Genomic DNA, 25485 nt, shown 5'->3' with positions numbered 1-25485 from the left:
TTATAATTATGTTCCGGCGCCCTGACCAAAAATGGTCCCGCGGCTGAATCTAGTTGCCTACCCCCTGCAATAGAACATGAACACCACTCCATGTGCATGAATGGGGAAATGAATACGACTGTCCCTGTGTTAGGTTGTGGGAGGATGGCTGGAAGCAGCGATACTACAAGACCAAGTTTGACGTTGACGCGACTGATGATGATTTTCGCAAGAAGGTGGTCATGTCCTATGTGGAGGGTCTCTGCTGGGTCCTGAGATACTACTACCAGGTACAACTAACTCAAATCAACGTTTATTTGTCATATGCACGGGATGCAGAGTCACATACATAAGGCCTTACTTTAAAAGCCTAACATGCACAGCTGAGAACTAACATAACGGCCCTCTCAGAATGGGCTTTAAAAACCCCAAGGCCTGGTCAAATTGGATGGGTCATCTTTCAATGGTCAATTATTTTACTGTTTATTGAGTAGTATTAAATTGAAATTGGACTTTTTATTTTTTCCGTCTCTTTGAAAATGTACACTTCAACCCATAATTTCAGGTCTCAGGGGATTACGGAGTATTCTCTGGAGATGTTTGTTCAGTATCTGATGGCTCAAGCTGTCCTCGCTACTCTGTTTGCTTTGTCGCCGAACGACCCCTCCCCCAAACAAAACGGTCGCTGAATATCGCTTTAAATGTTAGTTGTAGATGCAGATCTTGATCTTTAACTTAAAATGTAATAATTAGGTGTCGGTTCTCTCCAGAAGATCCTAGTCTGATTTTTAGACTGGTGTTTAGGGATTTGTCCAAGATGGTTGTGAGCCCTGTGCATGCAAGGCCCTTGTGTTGACACCACATGCTCGGCAATCAACAGCAGTCCCGGGGGACGGCCTGAATGTATTCATTACCCAGGCCCTCCATTGATGGAGACCTGTCTCTTAGTTTCCGCCAGACATTCACCCGGGTTGGTTGTGCCACTGGAGTTATGATGCGTGCACACATGTTGCCAAACGCTGTGGGAAAACGGAACGGGTTAGTCGGAAGCCAAAACACAAAGCTAAAGCTCACACCCGAATGTATAGTTATTATTAGGATCGCTCTGCGTAACATGGCGTTACCTTGATTTGTCACGTTGTTCGTTTAAAAACCTCCGATTTGTGCCGGTGAATTTGATTATTTCTATGTAAATATTTAAACATGGGTATTTGGCTTTTTTTCTTTTTCTGACTCACGCATTCTTATCCTGTGTTGGCAAAGTGCACCACCTTTTTGTTATTTGAATGAGTTATCTTTCATAATAGACTTGTCTCTGTTTATAAATTAGTTTTGCCAAGTCTGATGTGAAGACTGTTGAAATGGTTAGGGGACCTCGTTCTCTACGAGAAGAGGATTCTAACCAGCCATTCGGTGATGGTCATTTACTAGCCCGAGGATAAGCTTTTCAGGGTTGGATTCTTTGGGTTAATATTATTTTTTTTACCACCTCTGCCTGTGTGTGTGTGTATATATGAAAATACATTAAATATTGGATGACATGAATTTCAGTTCATTTTGTTAGTAAGTGAAGAGGTACTTAGCTGGTATTGGGAAGTGTTTTTGGGACATGTTCACGGATGTCCCATTGCCAAGCCCTTCCCACCATTCCTTCCTTATACTGATTAAACTTCATGGTTTAGCAACCTCTACTACTTCCATTTTCCACTTTTCCCTGAGTATGCAATCTTATAAGATTTAAATGTCAGTCATACTCACTGGCAAATGTCACCTAGATTAGTGTCATGTAGGCTATATAATTAAATGGAATTTATTCACACTTAGGCATCCTTTTTAGTAGGATATCTATTTACTATTTTACTGTTGAATTGCCATTTCTGCAAATGAATATTTACACAAATAAATAAAAGATAAGTAAAAATCTGCGGTGATTGGGCCCCAGTTAGCCAGTCATCTAATTAGTCCACTGTCAGTGGAGTTGGTGATGTATTGGAGGATTATTTGTCCGGCCCGTCTCATTAACTGTTTCTGTTGCTTTTGATAGGGGTGCGCATCCTGGAAGTGGTACTTCCCGTTCCACTACGCCCCGTTCGCCTCAGACTTCAAAGACATCAAAGGCATGTTCACCGACTTCGAGCTTGGGACCAAGCCGGTAAGAATGGTCTGACTGCAGGCTTTTCTCCCTGTCATTCCACTTCAGTCTTCCCCTGGTTTAAGCCTGTAGCGTTCTGTGTGGCGGGTTCTAGTCTGTTGTCGCTGTGTGTTTCAGTTCAAGCCCCTGGAGCAGCTGATGGGTGTTTTCCCTGCCGCCAGTGGAAACTTCCTGCCCGAAACATGGCGCTCACTCATGAGCAACCCAGTAAGTTTCACTTGATATTGCACATTTTCAGCATAAAATGTTATCGTTGATAGTGTACGCATCTGTAGATCACATATAGGGAGGTCATAAATATACAGTGAGCTCAAACTATTGGAACCGTGAGACATTTAGTTGTTTTTGGCTCTGTGCTCCAGCGCTTTGGATTTGTAATGATACACTGAACTGCAGACTGTCAGCTTTAATTTGAGAGTAGTTTCATCCATATCAGGCGAACAGTTTACTAATTATAACACTTTTTGTACATAGTCTGCACCCTCCCCCCCCCATTTTAGGGGACAAAGTATTGGGACAAATTCATTTACATTAAAATAGTTTATTTGCGCCCATATTTCTAGCACGCGATGACTACATCAAGCTTGTGACTAGACACATTTGTTGGATGCATATGCTGTTTGTTTTGGTTATTTGAGTATATTGGGCCCAATACAAATTTATGGTACAGTTGAAGTCGGAAGTTTACATACACCTTAGCCAAATACGTTTAAACTGTTTTTCACAATTCCTGACATTTAATCCCAGTAAAAATGCCCTATATTAGGTCAGTTAGGATCACCACTTTATTTTAAGTGGGAAATGTCAGAATAATAGTGATTTAGTTCAGCTTTTATTTCTTTCATCACATTCCCAGTGGGTCAGAAGTTTACATGCACTCAATTAGTATTTGGTAGCATTGCCTTTTTAAATTGTTTAGTTTTGGGTCAAATGTTTCGGGTAGCCTTCCACAAGCTTCCCACAATAAGTTGGGTGAATTTTGGCCCATTCCTCCTGACAGAGCTGGTGTAACTGAGTCAGGTTTGTAGGCCGCCTTGCTCGCGCACACTTTTTCAGTTCTGCCCACAAATTTTCTAGAGGATTGAGGTCAGGGCTTTGTGATGACCACTCCAATACCTTGACTTTGTTGCCCTTAAGCCATTTTGCCACAACTTTGGAAGTATGCTTGGGGTCATTGTCCATTTGGTAGACCCATTTGCGACCAAGCTTTAACTTCCTGACTGATGTCTTGAGATGTTGCTTCAATATATCCACATAATTTTCCCATCCTCATGATGCCATCTATTTTGTGAAGTGCACCAGTCCCTCCTGCAGCAAAGCACCCCCACAACATGCTGCCACCCCTGTGCTTCAGGGTTGGGATAGTGTTCTTTGGCTTGCAAGAACACCACTCATTATCGAATGCGTTTCTACTGCTCCGGAGTCCAATGGCGGTGAGCTTTACACCACTCTAGCTGACGCTTGGCATTACACATGCTGATCTTAGGCTTGTGTGCGGCTGCTCACCATGGAAACCTATTTCATGAAGCTCCCGACGAACAGGTCTTGTGCTGACGTTGTTTCCAGTGGTGAGGGTTGCGACCGAGCATTATTTTTACACTCTTCAGCCCTTGGCGGTTCAGTTCTATGAGCTGATAGTTGAGCCGTTGTTGCTCCTAGACATTTCAACTTCACAATAACAGCACTTACACTTGACTGGGGCAGCTCTAGCAAGGCAGAAATTTGACGAAGTGACTTCCTATGTCGGTGCCACGTTGAAAGTCACTGAGCTCTTTAGTGAGGCCATTCTACTGCCAATGTTTGTCTTTGGAGATTGCTTGGCTGTGTGCTTGATGAATTTTTTATTTTTTATACACCTGTCAGCAACGGGTGTGGCTGAAATAGTCGAATCCACTCATTTGAAGGGGTGTCTACATACTTTTGTGTATTTTTTTTTTTTTTTTTAAATCATCCCCCCCGCAAAAATGTTAGAAGTTACCTTGTCTGAGAGTATTATGACACCACTGTGGGGCTCTATTGTAATGGGAAGAGGTTAGCATGTCTTGGGTATCATCATTTTTCATGATTCATTCAGGACCATCTGTAATAATGTAGAAGTGTTTAAAAATCTTTTTCCTCATTTCATATCCAAAGTGCTGGAGTTTCATGGTTCAGGCTGTGTCACATCCGGCCATGATTGGGAGTCCCTTAGGGCGGCGCACAATTGGTCCAGTGGGTTTGGCTGGGGTAGGCCGTCCATTGTAAATAAGAATTTTATTTATAAAAAATAAAAAAATGTATTTAACCAGGTAGGCTAGTTGACAACAAGTTCCCTTTTACAACTGCGACCAGGCAAAGATGAAGCAAAGCAGTGCGACACAAACAACAGAGTTACACATGGAATAAACAAGCGTACACTCAATAACACAATAGGGGGAAAAAAGTCTATATACAGTGTGTGCAAATGGCGTGAGGAGGGAAGGCAATAGGCCATAGTAGCGAAGTAATTACAATTTAGCAGATTAACACTGGAGTGATAGATGAGCAGATGGCATGTAAGTAGTGATACTGGTGTGCAAAAGAGCAGAAAAGTAAATAAAAACAATACGGGGATGAAGTAGGTAGATTGGGTGGGCTATTTACAGATGGGCTATGTACAGCTGCAGCGATCGGTTAGCTGCTCAGATAGCTGATGTTTAAAGTTAGTGAGGGAGATATGTCTCTTAACTGACTTGCCCAGTTAAAAAAAAAAAGTACAGTCCCAATATGTTTGCAGCTCACTGTAAATGATATTGTCTGTGTGGGATACTATCCAAATAATAAAGTGTGACCAATGTTGCGATCATATTAGTTGCTAAACTGCTTCGCTGCTTCTGTTAGTCACTGATTCCCCAACCTGACACTCGTTCTCCAACAGGAGTCCTCAATCATTGACTTCTACCCTGACGACTTTGCCATTGACTTGAATGGAAAGAAGTATGCTTGGCAAGGTAAGTCAACAGATGAATTGACCATTGACCTGAACACCTTGGCATGGCACTGCAGGTCAGTGTGCTTTGCTTGCTCTTCCGGGTTTCGAATGGCTAACACTAAAGCGCTAATGTGAAAAATAACTTTGAGATGCATTCAATTGAATGCGTTTTCACCTTTTGTGTGTAGGCGTTGCGCTGCTGCCCTTCGTGGATGAGCGCCGGCTCAGGGCAGCCCTGGCTGAAGTCTACCCAAACCTCTCTCCAGAGGAAAGTGAGTAATGGGTTTCTTCAACTTCAAGCCACCATTGTAAACCACTCCTTCAGAATATGAATGTTTTAAGTGGTAGTCACAGCACTTTATTAATGAAGTATTCGAAGTGTGAAAACTCCTTGAAGATGAATGTCTAACACTACTTTGTTACGGAAGTATTCCGCGTGTGAGGTTTACCAATTGAACACAGGAAGCAATGTCTTCTTGAATGACAGTTGTCAGTGCCGATCAATAGGTTTAATATGTAAAGTACTCCCTTACAGGAATCCTTTTGAATATTGACCTAGTCAGTCAGCTGATGTGTTCACTCTTTGTTTCAGACAAGAGGAACAGCCTTGGCAGTGATATGCTGTTTGTGGGGAAGTCCCATTCTATCTGTGACTTCATCCAGGAACTGTACCGTGGAGAATCTCACGAGGTATCGCAAGAATGCAGCATCCCTGCAATTTGATCAACCCACCTAATAAACTCAGCAAAAAAAGAAACGTCCCTTTTTCAGGACCCTGTCTTTCAAAGATAATTCGTAAAAATCCAAATAACTTCACAGATCTTCATTGTAAAGGGTTTAAACACTGTTTCCCATGCTTTTTCAATGAACCATAAACAATTAATGAACATGCACCTGTGGAACGGTTGTTAAGACAGTAACAGCTTACAGATGGTAAGCAATTAAGGTCACAGTTATGAAAACTTAGGACATTAGAGGCCTTTTTACTGACTCTGAAAAACACCAAAAGAAAGATGCCCAGGGTCCCTACTCATCTGCGTGAATGTGCCTTAGGCATGCTGCAAGGAGGCATGAGGACTGCAGATGTGGCCAGGGCAATAAATTGCTATGTCCGTACTGTGAGACATCTAAGACAGCGCTACAGGGAGACAGGATGGACAGCTGATCGTCCTCACAGTGGCAGACCACGTGTAACAACACCTGCACAGGATCGGTACATCCGAACATCACGCCTGCGGTACAGGATGGCAACAACAACTGCCCAAGTTACACCAGGAACGCACAATCCCTCCATCAGTGCACAGACTGTCCACAATAGGCTGAGAGAGGATGGACTGAGGGCTTATTGGCCTGTTGTAAGGCAGGTCCTCACCAGACATCACCGGCAACAATGTCGCCTATGGGCACAAACCCACTGTCGCTGGACCAGACAGGACTGGCAAAAAGTGCTCTTCGCTGGTGAGTTGCGGTTTTGTCTCACCAGGGGTGATGGCCTGATTCACGTTTATCGTCGAAGGAATGAGCGTTACACCGAGGCCTGTACTCTGGAGCGGGATGGAGGTGGAGGATCCGTCATGGTCTGGGGCGGTGTGTCACAGCATCATTGGACTGAGCTTGTCATTGCAGGCAATCTCAACGCTGTGCATTACAGGGAAATCCTCCTCCCTCATGTGGTACCCTTCCTGCAGGCTCATCCTGACGTGACCCTCCAGCATGACAATGCCACCAGCCATACTGCTCGTTCTGTGCGTCATTTCCTGCAAGACAGGAATGTCAGTGTTCTGCCATGGCCAGCGAAGAGCCCGGATCTCAATCCCATTGAGCACGTCTGGGACCTGTTGGATCAAATGTCCGGGAACTTGCAGGTGCCTTGGTGGAAGAATGGGGTAACATCTCACAGCAAGAACTGGCAAATCTGGTGCAGTCCATGAGGAGATGTACTGCAGTACTCAATTCCATTTCTGTTAGCTACATGTCTGTGGAACTTGTTCAGTTTATGTCTCAGTTGTTGAATCTTGTTATGTTCATACAAATATTTACACATGTTAAGTTTGTTGAAAAAAACGCAGTTGACAGTGAGGACGTTTATTTTATTTTTTTTGCTGAGTTTATTTATGTAGTAGAAGTATTAAGAACTCCCTTAAACAGTGGCAATTACTGACTGGGCTATCCTGGCTAAATACATAAACATTACATTAAAATGAACTTAAAACAATATTATTTCTGTTTACCTCAGGGCACCGAGATGCCGGCGGAACTATGCCATGGAATTCAAGGTACATTAAATCTTGACGGAGACCCTATCCTACCAGATAAGTAAGGAACATCTATTTTCTCATCACTCTTTTTGATACATTATTTATCCTTCTCTGGAGAGAATCATGGCTAACCCATGTGTGAAACCGCTTTTGTTCATAGACCAGTGGAGTCTCCCATCCCCATGCTACGGGACATTGCACAGAACAGTGCCATTGGGTAAGGATTGTCTTTTACCTTCTTAGTCACACCAGTTGGTCTTCCCAGTTGAGACACGTGCACATTTGTACAAAGACTGAATTTCCTACAAATGTTCACCTGAAGGGCCAGTTGACAATGCTCAGAGCGATAGTCGCGAGTTCACATTACTGCTTTATTTTACGTGATTGACCTCGACCAGGAGGACAAATTTAAGGTCATCTTCTGTGTGAAACAAATTAAGTTTTCCTTCAGTGGTCGACTTCAAATGCTCATTTGCCGCACGATTAAAAAAAAAAAAAGGTCCTTGGATGTAACGACCTGCTCGGCCCTCTGGGGGTCAGCTTCTAAGAGGAGCTGAGACTCCCTTATTCTCAGTGGGTTTGCGTCCCAAATGGCACCCTATTCCATATGTAGTCCACTACTTTAGACCAGATATAGGGATTAGGGTGCCTTTTGGAACATGGCCTCCCTCATTCACACTGGAAGTAGAGCAAGGCTGATGTCAAAAAACGGAATTGATGCCATTTTCTATAACCAGCACTGGAGTGTCCGATTTAAAATGCCTTGGCTCGCTATTTCTCCTTGGGACAGGATGGTTATTAAATTCATTGCCAATGCAAGGCTTGGAGTCGGCTTTGCCTGGAGTTTTACCGAAATGTAAACGTTTTAGGGAATCCACCTGAATTAACCAGGATGTTATTGTAAAATGTTATTTGTTCTGTCTTCACTAAGGCTTAATACCGCTTAAGTACTGTTTAAAAAAATATATATGTTTTTAGAGAAACTCATAAAATAAATTGTAAATTCCTTTATCTTGGCAGAGTGAAATATAAGGACCCACAGTTTGGAGAGACCTTTGTGTTCAAGGCTGTCATTCTTCATGGAGCAAAGTAAGTTATTACAATGCATTGTTTTATAATTAGCATGTTCCCATTGGGTCAGAGCGGTGTATCTTACACCTTCTGTATGTGCTTAGATACATTGTTCTTTAGGCAATGTTAACATTGAAGATAGTGTAAAATCTTTATTTATTGCTACACCTTAAAATGGATCTCAATTGAATTTGTACACTGCATCTGTGATTTTAAAGAATGGCATCCACTATATTTGTCATTCATCACTCATGTCTCCCTGTCCCCTTTGACAAAGTCAGTGTATTCATTGTTTTTTCATTTTTGGTAGATCATGGAGCTCTTTATGACAGTGGTGTTTCCTGTTCTGTTTGTTTTTGTGTGGGAAAAATACAATGGCTCCTTGTCTCTCAGGATTCCTGCCAAGGTGCTGAAGCCTGGAGACTGGGAGAGGGGTAACCGTGGTAGGGGTAACTGGAGGCCCCAACTGGGCTTCAACTCCAACCGGCAGCAGGTCCATCTGGACCAGTCAGCCTTCAGGGCCCTGGGGTACGTGCACATCTCTTCAGACTAGACAGCATTGACCATTTAAGACTTGCAGCCAGACCAACTTGTATGATATCCCTTCAATGGTCACCCTTTGATACATGATATCTAAGCTCTTTAACTTAGCCAGACATTCACAGAAGGCTGTTTGTTTACTGTTACGTTGTTTACAAAAGTAAATACTGTTGAACCAAGCTCATGGAAAGTCCAAAAATGGATGTACCAATCCCGTATTGCTCCTTTAAGGAACCTGGGTAATTGAACATCTGGCTGATTCTGGACTGTAGCATGTTCAGGAATGAATTATGCATGCTGCCAAAGAAACATGATATATTCAGAAATGTTTTTGTCCACCAAATCCTTAATTCTGTAATTTAAACAGTTATTTTCCTTGATGGGGCCAAATGGGCAGGTGTTCAGAGACTGGTAATTAGGAAAACCTGGCATAAATTAGTTTTTTTCTTCCCCCCCCCCCAGTTTGGTTTGCTTGTGTTGATGTGACAGCAAATGGTTCGTATTAGCAGCTATAATATCTAAAAATGTATGTGTAGGCATCTGATGCACCCGACGTGTTACTCAGTGAAGTAGCCGGCCACATTCGGGTCTGTAGTCGGCTATTTGACTGGCAGCTGGGGCTTAAGGAACGGTGTATATGGAACAGCCTATAGCTGATGATTAATATCTGTGACTGACGCTGCATGTTTTCAGTCACAGCGTTAACCGACAGCAGCAGGGAGGCGGGCAGTACAGCAACGCTCCACCCCCTGGCAACTACCACCAGGGGAACTACAGCAGGCCCCCCCACGGTGGTGGTCACTTCTCACGTAAGTCCTCTTACACACACACACACACACACACAGTCAGGCCTTAGACAAACACAATCACTGCATCTCCCGTTTAAAAAAGAAGTCTTTACGTGTTCAATGCAGGTGTCGTGTAGTAACGATCTGAAATAGATGATAGAAAAGCTAGCGAAGATGGACAGTAATCTCAGATCCGAAAAGCCGTTTTGTTGCCTCCTTTCTTACTTGCTGCTACATTTCACTTCCTTTGTCCTCGGCTGACATATTGTACCTCTTCTAAGAATAAAAATAACTATATTATACAATTAAATGGCCCTTTTGTTCAGCACTGGGGAGTTGGAATGGCGTAATCTGGAGGGGGCCGTTCTCTCTCGGTCTCCTAGCCCCTAATCAGAGGCTCCTGGTTGTCCCCAGGCCCCGGTCTCAGCCCCATGCTCCTCTGATAGCAGGGCTCTGCTCAAAACTAGTACACTATACAGGGAATAGTGAGCCATTTGGGACGTAGGCTCAGTTCTCCAATTTGACTTTGATGTTCCCATTTGCAAGTTGATGAATAATCTCATCTGGCTGCTGATAGCTTGTGGGGGAGCAGAGGCTATTCCAGTGGCACTTGATGCAAATAAGGCTTTTGGTTCCTTCGGATTGCGGCAGCCTCCCTTGGCCTCTGCTGTTCATCCCTGATGGTAAACTTGCCAATTAGCAGCGTAGGACGGACTTCATCCTCTTTCTTTCTATATTAGTTATTTTGATTAAGGCAATCAGGGTTAATACGCTGGCCCATCTGTGATTGTGGGCCTGTTTCTCTTCAAATTGTCACTTTATGTAACGGTGGGATTTTTTAATTCATGGCCTTCTAGTCCTGACGATACAATTCGCCAGAACTGCAGGAATAATAAAATGTAACTGCTTAATTTTAGTATACTGTCCCTTTGACACTCGCCTTGAATAACCAACGGCACAAATATATTTTCAATAACTATTTTTTTTTTTTTTGCTGTTTGAAGCTGGTGTACAAAGTAAGGCTCAAATTGAACTTAAGAACGGGAAACATAGAAATGGCGCACGTAGAACAGATCTGCCTCTTTTTAGACTTCTTTCAATCAGTGACAGATCTATAACTTTAATTCAATGAGAATTAAATCCTTAACTCACATTTCTATTTGAATTTGGTCAGATTGCCCCAAAAAGTGACATTGCAGCTTTAAGTCAGTAAGAGAGCAATTTACATCAAATAATTGTGTGTATATTCCCATTCCATCCATAAGACAATCTAGCAGTTTTAGTCAACCAATTTATAAAAGGATGCACAGATTAACTAGTCTATATATGGTGTGAGACGACATCGGTCCCAACAGCACAATTAGCCAGACAAGTTATTGAGACGAGACTACAAATGTGACAACTCTGGGACAGTAGGGAGCTCAGCGCTCAAAGGCTTTTGTTGCTGTGAACTGTCTCTCTCAGGGAGGATCCACTAGGTTGTCAGTAATCACCCTGGTCAGGTTGGGGCCTTTTGTGTTGGGTTGGGGGTGGCTCCTGTGTCGATTAGTGGTGCTGGCTGCACTGGGAGACTGCGGGTGGTAATGAGATTGTCGAGTGCTTCTGGACACACTGGCCCCTCTGATAAAAGCCTTCTGGGACGATCCCATTTGATTGGATGTGTGGTAGACTGGAGAGGGTTGAAACCAAAGTTAACTTCCCCTTTCAGCGTGCCACTACCTCCTGCGGTGATGTGTCAACCGGCTGCTTCTGAAACATGCTGCGGGGTTTTGTTGGGCCTAATAAAAACAGCTGCTGTGTGACGACCCAACGGAGAGACACCGCCGGTGGCCATTTAGTCTTCTGACGTCCAGTCACATTGGACTAGCAACTTTGTCACTGCATTATTAGAAGTTGCACTTTTAAGGCATTCTCATGGAATTCAGTTGACCTTTCGGCCCGAAAATAGAATCTATGCATAGAACGTTACCAACTGTTGGAATAAAAAGTTGGTTTGAGCTAGCTGTTATCCCTTGGGTTAATACAGGGAATGTGAAGTATACTGGGGGATTTTAGGTGTAATTGTTTGTCTTTTGTGTCACATGGCTTGGAGCTCTAGAGTTTTAGATCTTTGTTAATTAAGGAGATGGACAGGTGTCTCAATTGTAATTTCCTCCTTTGACTGACTGCCGGTCATCAGGACAGAAGACGGATGACAATGTTACCAGAGTATAAATGGGGCCAGAGTGGGTGGTCCTCAATAAGGTTGTTGGTCCACAAGATTATTAACTGTCAAGATTTACAAGTCCACAGATCCAACCTAATCACTTTGTTTGGACAAACAGTTATGCGTTGTTAGTATGTTTCAATTGTACGTAGTTCTTATCTGTCTAATTTCCAATCACTTGACAAACACATCTCTTGTGGTCAATTTTAGTCCACCCCGCAAGTCAGACTGACCAGTCCATATTCTCTTGGCCATCTCAGACCACATTAAACTCTCTCTCATAACATTGCGCATTGGCCTCAAAGTGAAACTTTCGTTGTGCCAGCAGGCCAAACGCTTATTTCCACAGATATCCTATCCCCTCCTAACAAACATTTTTAACACCAACCTCCAATCCAGGTTTGTAAATGACTGGCCTTTCTTTGCTGAAGTTCTTTTCATTTCACCCCGCCCCCTCTCCTCCCGTCTCAGCCACTCACCAGGCCTGCCCCTATAAACAAACAAGTCCAGGGCTTGCAGCTGGTCATTGCCTTGGCAACAGTGGATCTGGAAGAAGCTGCTCTCGCTACTTTTTAAAAAGTGTGGCTTTGTGAAGGGGCTCGCCGCGATGGAACCAGGGGTACTTGAGTCATCCACAATGCTGCCCGCTGAATGCTTATTTCATTTTGCTGGAGACAAGAAATGCAAATGCATTTTTTTTTCTCTCTTTTCCCCCCCACCTCATCCTATTGTGGTTTAGTGCTTAATTTTATCATTGTGACTTTCTTTTGATCACTTTTTAGATTGAAATCTATGGGTTTCATATTGAGGTTAAGGCTGAAGTGAACTGGGTTAATTAACTTTAATACATTTTTACATAGTCTGTGTTGTATGCTAAACCTGAGTTTCCGTTTTGATTCGAAAACATTGCGTGCAACAGATTTAACTTTCACTCGAAGCGATTGCTTTGGAATGGATTCCTTGGAATCTCACTGTGTCAAACTAGCATTTTCACCAAACAGAAGTCTCATAGCTGGTTTCATCAATGCAATATGTACTGAGGTGTATAAAAAAATGACAATGATGGCAACTCATCAGAACCAATTTCTTAGGTAGATGCACCTTAAGTATTGCTGTTTTTTAAAAAGGGTGTATTGCTCTCGATGGGTTAGTAGCGTGTTAGGGACGTTGGTTCCCCAGAACCACTTTCTGAATGTCTCTCTTTTTGTCCCAGATTCCAGGCAGCAGGGTCTTCTAGGGGCACCTCCCCCATTCAACCCTAACCCTGTACAGCAATATCCAAGGTGAGTCGACGGCATTGTCTGCTTTTAATACATAGGCGTGTATTCACAAGGCCTCTCATCCTGGGCCTGCAAAGTTATTGATTGATGCAGTGGCATTTATATATACACTTTAGAAACGGATGTTGTAGTATTTCTCCAAAGCCCCCACTGCAGCATAGGAAATTAACCATGGTAGTACCTTTTTTTCTTAATTACATGAGGTTTAGTGTAATATACAGTACCAGTCAAAAGTTTGGACACCTACTCAGTCAAGGGTTTTTATTTTTACTATTTTCTACATTGTAGAATAATAAAGACATCAACTAGGAATAACACACACGGAATCGTGTAGTAACCAAAAAAGTGTTAAACAAATCAAAATATATTTGAGATTCTTCAAAGTAGCCACCCTTTGCCTTAATGACAGCTTTGCGCACTTGGTATTCTCAAAACCAGCTTCATGAGGTAGTCACCTGGAATGCATTTCAATTAACAGATGTGCCTTGTTGAAAGTTAATTTGTGGAATTTCTTTCCCCAATGCGTTTTGAGCCAATCAAGGTAGGGGTGGTATACAGAAGATAGCCCTATTTGGTAAAAGACCAAGTTCATATTATGGGAAGAACAGCTCAAATAAGCAAAGAGAAACGACAGTCCATTACTTTAAGACCTCAAGGTCAGTCAACTTTGAAAGTTTCTTCAAGTGCAGTCGCAAAAACCATCAAGCGCAATGATGAAAGTGGCTCCCATGAGGACCGCCACAGGAAAGGAAGACCCAGAGTTACCTCTGCTGCAGAGGATAAGTTCTTTAGTTACCAGCCTCAGAAATTGCAGCCCAAATTAAATGCTTCAGAGTTCAAGTAACAGACATCTCAACATCGACTGTTTAGAGAAGACTGAATCAGGCCTTCATGGTCGAATTGCTGCAATGAAACCACTACTGAAGGACACCAATAAGAAGACTTGCTTGGGCCAAGAAACACGAGCAATGGACATCTGTCCTTTGGTCTGAGTCCAAATGAGATTTTTGGTTCCAACTGCCGTGGCTTTCTGACGCAGTGGGTGAATGGATGATCTCCGCATGTATGGTTCACACTGTGACGCATGGAGGAGGAGGTGCTTTGCTGGTGACACTCAGTGATTTACTTAGAAATCAAGGCACACTTAACCAGCATGGCTACCACAGCATTCTGCAGTGATATGCCATCCCATCTGGTTTGCGCTTAGTGGGACTGTCATTTAATTTTTCAACAGGACAATGACCCAACACACCTCCAGGTTGTGTATAGGCTATTTGACTAAGGAGAGTGATGGAGTGCTGCATGAGATGAGCTGGCCTCCACAATCACCTGACCTCATCCCAATTGAGATGGTTTGGGATGAGTTGGACCGCAGAGTGAAGGAAAAGCAGCCAGCATATGTGGGAACTCCTTCAAGACTGTTGGAAAAGCATTCCAGGTGAAGCTGGTTGAGAAAATGCCAAGAGTGTGCAAAGCTGTCAAGGCAAAGGGTGGCTACTTTGAAGAATATCGAATATAAAATATTTTTTTTTGTAACTCCTTTTTTTGGTTACTACCTGAGTCCAAGTGTGTTCTTTCATAGTTTTAATGTATTCACTATTATTCTACTTTGTAGAAAATGGTAAGAATAAAGAAAAACCTTTGAATGAGTAGGTGTGTCCAAACTTTTGACTGTTTCTGTATGTGGTTAGTAGAAAATATTACAGTGGTTTAGTGGTGACTACAGAGTCACACTTAATGTCCAGGTAGATGACAGGCCTTCCTATATTAGTTGTGCCCACTGGGCTGCACCATGGGGGGGCTTAGAGATGAATTAAGAATTTGGGAGTGCTAAACAAATTTCTCTTGAGGTTTGGCCAACTTAATGAGGCATCACTAATACTGCTCCAGCGGTAACATTTCTGCACCACAGCCACTGTGTCCGCACAGACCCGCCATTGTTTCTGGCTCCAGACCTCTTGAAAGACTAATCAGCTTCTTTGGTTCAACTTTTCAGGCCTACCAGGCCTATTGTGGCTCTCTGTCACCTTAGGTCACTAGTTATTAGTGAGCGAATTGAAAACAGTTTCTTTTAACTACTTATACGAACGGGACCGAAATGCAACTCATAAGGAACTTTGAGGAGGGATTACAGATTCCAGTGCTCAGTTAAGTCTGGCATTGGGGAAGAATGTGACATGGTTCAATAATGAGGGATGGGCCCCTCTACGACGGGTCCTACTTTTTTTCCTTGGCCTATTGTAGTGAATAAGATGAGACCCTTAATGTGGTGGCTTGGCTTATGGATGGACACATTGCTGAGGTGTTATTCATGGAGAGCCACTGTGTTCATCACACACAGGAAATGCGGTGTCCTCATTTCAGGGATGAATGCAGTTCATGATTCAAGCCACATTTGAAATGTATGGTTTATTTCATACTCTGGCATTAATGTAATATTCTTATACTCTCAATCATGTGAAAATATTGGCCCTTTTTTAAAATGTTGTTATGAATTCAATCTCCAGGTCTATCCCAATTAGCAGGGAGTTCACCACAGTCAATTTGAAGGCTGCATCAATAGAACTTGAAACATCATATATATTTTTCTTTTTGCTCCTGATCAGGTGCTCTGACATATTTAGACTGAGTAAATGGGTAGGACAAATGCAGGGAGGGCCTAAAGCCCAAATTGTCCAGCATGGCAAATGTGTTTTTGTAGCTGTCAATTAGGAGGAAAGACATTCTTTAGAATTCAATACAAAATCTGACTTTGTTTATTTGGGTAGGGCCGGGACGATACCAGGATCGCGACAAAGAAACAACACGAAGTGGATTGAACTTTTGTTGGAAACAAACGTTATGTTGTCATCCAGTCACATGTATTTATTTCCCAAACTATGGAACACAATATTTTACATACAGCAGGTTTTTAAAAGGACCGACGATTTTAGTCTGCTTCGTGTTTTAATTTTTGCCATGGAAAAAATATTGCAATACTGGTATCTCTCCGGCCCTAATCATTAGCTAGATGTTTTAACTTCATGTTTAACTAATCTGCATCGTTTTAGAATCAAAGGCAAATTGGCAGTGATAGTTTTAGTAATCTTCTACAACATGGCAGTTAAGAACCGAATTGCAATGTAGGCATACAGTCCAATTTTTATATCCAAAATGACAATTAATTTTAATGTTTGTGCCCCCACAGGCAGCAGTATAGTAGTGGTGGTGGGCACGGCTGGGACCGGTCGATGCAGTCCCAGGGAGCTGCCTACCAGCAGAACATGCAGAGAGGAGGCCACGGAGGGGGGCAGGGTCAGGGTGGCTACCACCAGCAACGTGGTCAGGATGACCGTCGAGGAGACCGTGGAGGACAACCGGTAACTCCATGACTTCGACCTCCAGATAATTGATGCATACAATACTCCGCTAATGTCTGCCGTCTTTTATTTACTGTGCAGCCCTTCTGACCGGTTTGGTTCTGTGTTTTACAGGGCTACAGCTCTGGACGGAATTACCCCTTGCCACCCCCAGCAAGAAGATACAATTGGAGTTAAATTTAGACTTGGGAAGAAGGCGAATATGATTTTTTTTTTTTTTTCCCTCGCTATATTTGTCTTTCAGGCTGTTTTACTTAAGATGTTTTCTTTTAATAATACCGAAATGTTCTTATGTACTGAATTTTTAAGAATAATGCCTGTACAACTTGTGAAATACAAGTGAGTCAAGACAATTGTGTCATTGTCAGTTTGTTTGTAAAGTTGATATTGACCCCCCCTAATTTAGATTAGCTTAATATTTTATTTCAAATTTTCATAAATACAGCCAAATTAAACTATTCAGCTATTTGCATCACATATACCTTACATATTCCTCTTATCAATCCTCACAATCGCCATAAGCTTTCTGATGTGAAGCATTCATTGAAAAAATGTAAACTGAATATTCCTAAATCATGAACATGGCAAATCTTTAGACAATGGTTTAATTATTTTCGATTTTTTTATTTTATTTTTTTCAATTCAAAATTCCTTAGATTGACGAACTCCATAGCAGTTGCATAGAGGCTTTGTTTGAGACATAATTACATAGCCTAATCAGAAACCATATTTCATTTCCTACCGGATTCAATAAATCACTCTTTCCCATTTTCACAGGTACATAAGTAGCTTTATGGTCCTCTAAATATATTTAATAGTTCTTCATTCAGTGCCCCTTTATTTAATGCGGACCCTATTATTATAAAGTAGGCAAATTTATCAATTTTTTTGCGTGCTTATATTTCAAATGTTTAAATTAAATGGCCCACGAATAACAAATTATATTTATTGAAAATTTGAAACAACAAATGAGCTCAGTAGTTTGGAAATTCTCGCCTTTCATCTTTGTCTTACATTGTTTGCCCAAATCAGTCGCGGTCCAATTTAAATATCCTGCAAAATAGTCTTACATTTTAGGACTTTATCATGCTATAGACTACGTGCTTAAATATTTGTTTACTTAACCAGGCCTGCTTGTAACGACAAGAAGTATTGGAATTTATATTTTTGGACTCTTTCGTTCAATAATTGGGTGATAAGAACTAATAACAAATGTCATTGCATTAGGCCAACTTATTAATCAAAATTTCACTATAACCTACAGGTAAACTTCGTTACATCCGCATGTGCCACATGAATAAGCAGATATGCTTACATGTCAAGCGATTTATTGTTAGTTCAACTGGATTGTGATTTGAATATATGTATGCTATGCATCAATCACATTTGTAATTTACAAAAAATGATCGGACAAATATTTCGTTTAAACAATCACTGTCACATGAAATGTGTTAACTATATATACAGTTCAGGTTCATTAATCGAAATATTACAATACTTTGGCCCGATACCCTCAATGTGTCCTTTAAAGAATTTAATTCCAACAAATAAAACTTCACTCCCTTCACACCGTCACCGAGTGCTTGGAGTGTAATTTTTAGCAAATACTCTTCATCAAAAGTGAAACACGCACGGTCGACTGTTTCTTAAAAATAGGTGCTCTATGCACCTCTCAAATGTCAATGAAGTATGGTGCTTCTGTTGTCCATGTCACCAACGACCACTGTCCTTCTCGATGTTTTTGTTCGTCTTAAAATCCACTTGACGTGTTCTCCAGAATGAAAATATAAAATGGCAGGTTTCTTCCTTTTACCAAGTTCTGCCATAAAGCAGGTTTGAACTGACCATGTTATTGGTGTATTCGATGAGAGCCGCGTCAGTCTGAGCCATGTTTATCTGGCTGTGTAGATTAGGGGAACTGGGGGACATTTCCTCCAGTTCTTCGGATAACGGATTATTCACCTGCTGATTGTGGTGATTGACCACCGCACTGCCCGATGCCGCCATCGCACCACCGGACACGTTCTGCTGCACCTGCTGATGCCCAGACGTCGGTATGCTTGACCCGTTCTGGCAGGGTTTGCCATCCTTCACGAGAACCGGGACCGCTACCCGCCTCGGTGACTGTTGCTGTGGGCACACACTGCCGTTCTCCTGTTGAATCTGCTGGTTCGCTTTGTCCTTTGCCTGGCGTTTCATTTTGTACCTGTGGTTCTGAAACCAAATTTTTACCTGGGTCGGCGTCAGGTGAATCATGCTCGCCAGGTGTTCTCTCTCGGGTGCCGACAGGTATTTCTGCTGCTTAAAGCGCCTCTCCAGCTCGTACACCTGGGCCTGAGAGAACAGCACCCGTCGTTTTCTCCTGGGCGCAGAGTGTAAGGTGACCATGGATTTGGTGGCATCCATCCCTGCCAACGTCCCCATCCCGGTCATGTTCATCCCAGTGGAAGCCCCCATGAATCTAGAAACTTTAATGGCACAGAGTTAAATAAATGAATATTAGACACCGGTTAAGTTAATTATTTGAATTCAGTCGTGGTGCGCAATGCAATTATCCAACATTTTGAAGTTGTAGTTTACATTTACGTTAATCAAAACGAATTGCATTTCTTAAAAGTCAGATCATAGGCTACGTGTTCAACTTACTTGTTGGGTAGCGGGTTTCGGCGTTTGCGCTATACCATGCAGTTGATGCTGCGCCGTTCCTCATTGTGTCTTGGTAAGACGGGAGGTCTCCCATATTCCCGATGCTCCCATTACAGTAGCCTCCTATGGCACTGGAAAATTGGGAGACGCTGTGTGGCATGTGATAGGTGCTCGCCACCCCGGTGTTATGGCACATGGAGTGCTGCTGGATGCCCGGTTGAGACACCTGAGTTTGTCGGTATGCGCCCAGCGAAGACGCGAGGTTCCCTGTACTGTCCATGCCTCCAAACTTTCTGTAGGTCTCCTCGATCGGGCTTAAAATATCTGTCACTGAGAAAGGAGTTGAGTGCTTTGGGCTCAAGGACATGGTTTAGCCCGCAGGTGAATTTGGCTGAACGCGGAACAAGTCCGACCGTTGTGTTGTGTCTCTGCTGCAGGACACCTACAAGAGTACTTGTGAGTCCGTCTGAGATTTCCAATGGATCGCCTTGGAGAAGGAGGGGAGCCTTGGGAGCTCTTATCTTGTCTTGACTCTAGCCAGGCGCCAGGTTTACGACAAACACGAGGGGCGGAGCAACGAGCCAACAATGGGCATTGACATTTTAACCGGGTAATTTAGGAACATTTTACTTTTGAGTTAAGATAAGCAAGATGCCATTTAGATGGTTTAAACGTCAACTTAATAAATACCTGTGATTATGGAACTAATTCGAAAAGTATATATTTTTTGGTCGGATTTCAAGTGAGACAATGGGCTATAGTTTTGGTGCATTCGGGTAATGCTGTTGCTCCAGCCAAAAAATAAAATGGCAACCTTTTTCTTAACTCGAGAGCTCTTCGAACAGACACGAGAGACCGAATCACGGACCACAATGAAGACTTTGTTTCACCATCCGACCTATCACATTCTGCATTTAAGGGTGTGATTATATTTACATTTTAGTGATTTAGCAGACGCTCTTATCCAGAGCGACTTACAGTAGTGAATGCACACATTTCTATATATATTTTTTTTTTCGTACTGGCCCCCCGTGGGAATCGAACCCACAACCCTGGCGTTGCAAACACCATGCTCTACCAACTGAGCCACACGGGACCGTATATTTTCCATAGATAAATTGGTAGGCTTGCATTACCCCATACAATAACGAACGTAACAATTATATAATTTTTTGCTTCTTTACTAAATGTAATCAGACAATACACAATACAATGGATTAGTATTTTAAAATAATACTTTATTCAAATCATATTTAGATGTGAAAATAACCAACTCTGTTATTCATCGCGTTTAATGAGTGCTTACTTGTCCAGTCATCCTGGTACTTTCCAATTTCCAATTAGGCCTATTTAATTGTGGACATGGGAACGGATAGAGTAGCCTGTGGCACAATGTCCTAGACCGCAACGATGGCATGGATTCAAATCAAAGTTCAGTCCTTGATGTGAACGAGATTCATCAAAGACAATTAAATGTGTATTAAGTCCTTATCTATTTTAAAATCAAAAAGATGGATCACCAGTAGCATGCTAATTGAGTTAAGAACTCATTGTTGCCATTTACTTTGATCTATAATGCTCATTTATCTCTGGTAGACCACCGGACAAAGGCAAGTTGAATCAACGTTGCTTCCATGTCATTTAAACAACAAAATGTGTGTGACGTTGAATGAAGGTAGAAAAGTTATTGGATTTCTAAAAAGTTGTCAACATAAGCGATTTTTTTTTACCCAACTTTTAACCAAAATCCAGTGACATGGTGACATTTTGTTGATTTCACATTGAATTAAAATAAGTTGACAGCTCAACCAAAAACGGTCTTTAAACTGACGTCTGTGCGCAGTGAGAAACGAGTACACCTGCTCATCCAATGCCGCATGCAGGCTAATCTGAACATTTTAAAAGGGTAAAATGTAGGCCTTATGGTGATTTCGCGACTTAAGTTACTATAAAACTGTCTAAATCATTTTAGGCTACCTCGAATGTTTGAGAGGTATTAACTTGACAACAGGTGAATTGATTTCCGTGAAATTATCTTTTGTCAATCTGTTTTAAATGAATTATGCTTGATAATTTCTTATCCGTGCAGATAGCGGAAGTCTGTATGCTAAAGTCCCTGTGGCAGAAAGAGATGGCAAGGCCAGGGAATGACAAGTGCTGAAGCACAGTCACATTTGTGCAGCCCACACACTGATGTATATTGAAACATTTCTTTTTTTAGAATTTAAGAATTGTTTTGTGAATGTGAATTTTTCAGATTTTAGTCCAAGTATGGTAATCATAAATCATTTTAAACGTATTTTCTTGATAAATGGCCTTGTCTCGGTCTTGATTCTGTCTGATAGGCGATCTTGCTTAGTCAAGATGTAGGGTTAGGCAATTTTTCTGTAGACCACTTTTTTAAATTCTGATTGGCTAAAGCCTAATGTCATTTACCAACTATTTAATTTGGATACCATTTTGCGCTTTCATTTTTGTTAGGCCTAGGCTACATCAAAGTTTTCAGCCTAGCCCAATTGTAGGGGGGGGGCCAGTGCTCCTGTGACAATTTTGGACCCCCTTGTGACCCCCCTAAATGTGGAGTATGAAATAATTTTTACACAACAAATTTTTGCTATGTTCTTTTTTTTTTTACATCCGTTATTAGACAGAAAATGCAAAACAATTGTTGAATGATTATGAACATGGTCTTTTGCCTGCTAATGCCTGCAATGCAGTGAAGAAAACGATATGACAACAATAACGTCTAATGTAACTGGCCCCTCTAACAGTACAACTGGCCCCAGCTTGGCCCCCCCAGTTGAAATGGTCTAGAACCGCCACTGGTACACGATCGCTTGTGCTGGTATATAGCATGAAAAGGGAATCTTTCAGCTCGGGTCTGTTGAATTCCAGCTTATTGCAGGTAACTTGTTTTTGTCTATAACTTTTGAATGAATACCTGAGCAATGTTAATTCAACCGGGAAAATTAGACTCAAATTGTTCCATAACCTAATCGTTGATGTAGCTATGGAAACCCGATAGGATAATTACGGTGCGTCTTGACACGTTACATTATATATATCCTAGGAAGCATAAGACTTCAACTCAAAAAAGGTCAAAATCGTAGCCTATAGGAATTTATTTTAGTGTTATACATTATTAGGCTACATCATTACAGAAATATAACCCATAGGCTATCTATAGGCCTATAACTTTCGTTGAATAAGTTTCATATTATTAAACAAGTCCCAAGTAATGTTCCATTTAGACTACATACTGTTTTTCACTAGCTAGTAAATTCAATATCACTTGTAATCAGATCAACATTTGCACCATAACTAATATAGCACAAAGCAAAACAGACATTTTCATTGGGAAAGAACATAGGAGACGCTCGAGCACTAATCAGAACAATGACCCTCGATGATATAGGCCTATATTTGGACGTCAAAATCATATTTTTTTGCTTTCCAGCAATGACCGATTCTCTTGAGGTGACTGTAGCCTTCAGTAACTAACTATAGTGTGATCTCTGAATGATCTTTGAATTGTGTTAACGTTGTGCTATTTACAAGCTCTATAATTTTGCATCACCTCTCTATCCCCCATAAACGCACAGCCTACTTGCATATCAAACATTTTGAGATAATAAACAAAAAAACGCAAGCAACTCTTTTGAGGTTATATTTGAAAAGATCACGAACGTCTTGGAGTAGAGGGATGGCATATTTGCTATCAATGGGGCACTTGATACATTCCGCCATCACTGGCTCAATAACATGAGAGAGATTTGGAGAGGTCAGTAAAGGGTTTCTGCGCTTAGAGTGAGGGCCCGGGTCCTGAACCGTTCTTGCTAATGCACCGGAGATGTAAGTGAAGCAAATGAGCTTGTGTGGAGTCCGTGCTTGTTAACCCAATTCAACAAAATGAAAAGCTATGATCTCAACTTTCATGTCACGGTGAGGGCAACAAGACAGAAACAAGACGGATGGAAATTATTTACCGGAGTATTTTTGTAGCAAACACTGTTCGACGGTTTCAGAATGTTGGACAATTGTGGTATATTCCTTTCTCAGGCGAAACACTTACAGAAGTGGAATCCCAGCTCTTCGCAAGACAAATGGCAGCTGTATTAAGCTACGCGCCAGTGCTGCAAACTACCAAAGGCATCGAATCGTGTTGCAACATCATTCCACGTGCACCGGACGATGGAAAAGGCCCCCATGACCACAATCAACCTGTTGGCCTGCTCTCTTTGTTTGGGCAATGCCTTATGAACGATTAGTTCATTTCAATTCCACCAAAAGCTGTGGGTATTTGCTCAACGGAGGGCTTAGGCTATGTTTGCCGATGACACTGTCTGACAATATTGTAAATAATGTCAATACGTTTCAAAAGATAAGTCAAATGTACATATTAATTAAGGTTCCACGGCAGGTGCACCGTTACTATCGCTTGGAGGTAGGCTAGCCTATAAAACCCTATTAAAATAGCTTTTTGAGCATGCACGAGAAAAATCGCGTTGATGGTCTGGAGAGTGCAGTGGTAGCCTAAATGAATAAATCAAGAACTGGAATATGAATTTACTTGATACAGTGGTGAATTAAGTATAGTCTACTAATCAAAATGTTGACATTCAGATGAAACGTCATGGCACGATGAAACGTCAGGCCTAGTCGTTGCTTTGCAATCAAATGTAGGCTAGCCTGTCACCAAAGAATTATGGATAATAGAGAATTGTTTTAGCTTATTACATATTAATATATTACCTCACAAACATTTAGTAATATTTTTTATTGATGTAATGGAAGCACTTCGGTAACTTGTAAAGAGCATTTTAAGCATTGCGAAGAAAAAGTTGTATTATAGACACCATTGATGCCTACTGTGTGCCATCTTTTCCAGAAAATTGTATAGGCGGTATACTCACTATACAAAGTACTGACAGCATAATTACTACTATCCTACTGTAGCAAATAATAATATTATAGACTTATTATTAGAAGTAGATAGCTTGATAAAAAGCTGCTTTCGGCCCATGGGCGGCTTTCATTGATTGCTTTATTGTATTTAGATTTCGCCAATGTGAATTTCAGATTATTGCACCAAACAGTTTAATCTTCTTTCATGAGTAGCAGAGATAAATGTGTGTGCCAAGCCTCCTCAGTCAAGACCCTTTCATCCACTCCAGTATTATTTGTATTTTAATTCATGTTTCTTATATTATACATTAAATTATGCTTATATGTTAAAGGCGACCGGGGCTTTAGCATTGGACCAAGCGTGGATTTAAAGTGTATTTATTAATAGTGCGATTTGATGATATCAGCAGCCGATATGATCAAATAAATGATCATCCATAGGTCTAATACTTTAGATAGTTGGGAGGTATTTATTCTAGCAGAATAAATATAAATATTTACATATACACCTCCACCAAGAAATGTCGTGCATTATCAATTAACAAAACTGAAACTTTAGGGTTCTAAGCAAATGTTCTTTGTGCATTTTAACTCTTTTTTTTTTAAATGTAAAAAAGAACAATATTTTGGAAGTGAAATTGGTCAAATGCCATAATCGTTTTGTAAACGGGTTTAACCCTCCTAAGTTTATCCTGTCCTTTGTTTTATTGTCGTTATTACAAATCTTGGAAGCGACTGACACGTTCGTCTATTCAGTCGTTTATTTGTTTGGGTCTGTTCCTCGAAAAGAGTGCCTTTTACGTCCCTTTTGATATTTTAAGTAGAAATCACGCACCAATATTTTATTTTAGAAACCTGTTTCTTAACTGAAGTCCCCTTTAATATACACCACAGAGCATTTTAATTAATCAGATTTGTTATATGAACAAAGGCTTGCTAAAGTGCCCTCCGTCAACCCCGTGTCACTTCTAGGAAGAATTTAACCCATTTAATCCCCACATTGTAAAGTTTCTCCATCATTGTAAAGCCCTAGTTATTTTGTTGCTTTGACAAAGCCATTTCTGAAGATTATTATTGGAGCTATTTCATATGATTAGTGATTCGTTGAAGTCTGTCCCGCATTTTAAGGTCAACCCTGTAACGTGAACTAAACTCTAGTTTTCAATAATATCCGCTTTAGCCGATATCCGCATAGCTGATGTTGGAGTTGGAACTGCATTAGAGCTGTCAAATCCCACAAGCGGAGATTGCCATTGGCTGCACTGAGTCGCATTAAGAGAAATCTCATGCAGCCTTGTTTCCAAGTTTGAACACTGGAATGTGAGAAGTCATCTACACCTTGATTAGGATG

At 41.5% G+C, this 25485-nt stretch overlaps 2 protein-coding genes across 2 annotated transcripts in view; one reads left to right on the top strand and one right to left on the bottom strand.

Annotated features, from left to right (window-relative positions):
• The window catches only part of LOC100380636 (5'-3' exoribonuclease 2), a 29229-nt gene extending 12293 nt beyond the window's left edge, over nucleotides 1-16936 (top strand). The window contains exons 17-30 of the mRNA XM_014204881.3: nucleotides 134-269; nucleotides 2024-2131; nucleotides 2249-2338; nucleotides 5028-5100; nucleotides 5270-5353; nucleotides 5674-5771; nucleotides 7318-7397; nucleotides 7500-7556; nucleotides 8360-8428; nucleotides 8804-8938; nucleotides 9644-9759; nucleotides 13158-13227; nucleotides 16412-16583; nucleotides 16698-16936. Coding sequence (XP_014060356.1) covers nucleotides 134-269; nucleotides 2024-2131; nucleotides 2249-2338; nucleotides 5028-5100; nucleotides 5270-5353; nucleotides 5674-5771; nucleotides 7318-7397; nucleotides 7500-7556; nucleotides 8360-8428; nucleotides 8804-8938; nucleotides 9644-9759; nucleotides 13158-13227; nucleotides 16412-16583; nucleotides 16698-16760 — 1351 coding nt within the window. The 3' untranslated portion in view covers nucleotides 16761-16936. The remainder of the gene's footprint in view (nucleotides 1-133; nucleotides 270-2023; nucleotides 2132-2248; nucleotides 2339-5027; nucleotides 5101-5269; nucleotides 5354-5673; nucleotides 5772-7317; nucleotides 7398-7499; nucleotides 7557-8359; nucleotides 8429-8803; nucleotides 8939-9643; nucleotides 9760-13157; nucleotides 13228-16411; nucleotides 16584-16697) is intronic.
• Nucleotides 16937-18204: 1268 nt separating this feature from the next.
• LOC106607679 (homeobox protein Nkx-2.4) lies at nucleotides 18205-19700 on the bottom strand. The gene is made up of 2 exons (XM_014204882.3): nucleotides 19230-19700; nucleotides 18205-19051 (listed from the first exon to the last, which is right to left on the bottom strand). The coding sequence occupies exons 1-2, from the start codon at nucleotides 19594-19596 to the stop codon at nucleotides 18393-18395; spliced, it is 1026 nt and encodes a 341-aa protein (XP_014060357.1). The 5' UTR covers nucleotides 19597-19700; the 3' UTR covers nucleotides 18205-18392.
• Nucleotides 19701-25485: the final 5785 nt, after the last annotated feature.

This window comes from Salmo salar, chromosome 06 (genome assembly GCF_965601325.2).
Source record: "Salmo salar chromosome 06, fSalSal1, whole genome shotgun sequence".
Classification (NCBI taxonomy): Eukaryota; Metazoa; Chordata; class Actinopteri; order Salmoniformes; family Salmonidae; genus Salmo; species Salmo salar.
Note: the sequence above shows the minus strand (reverse complement) of the source record. Positions and strands in the feature narration are given on the sequence as shown.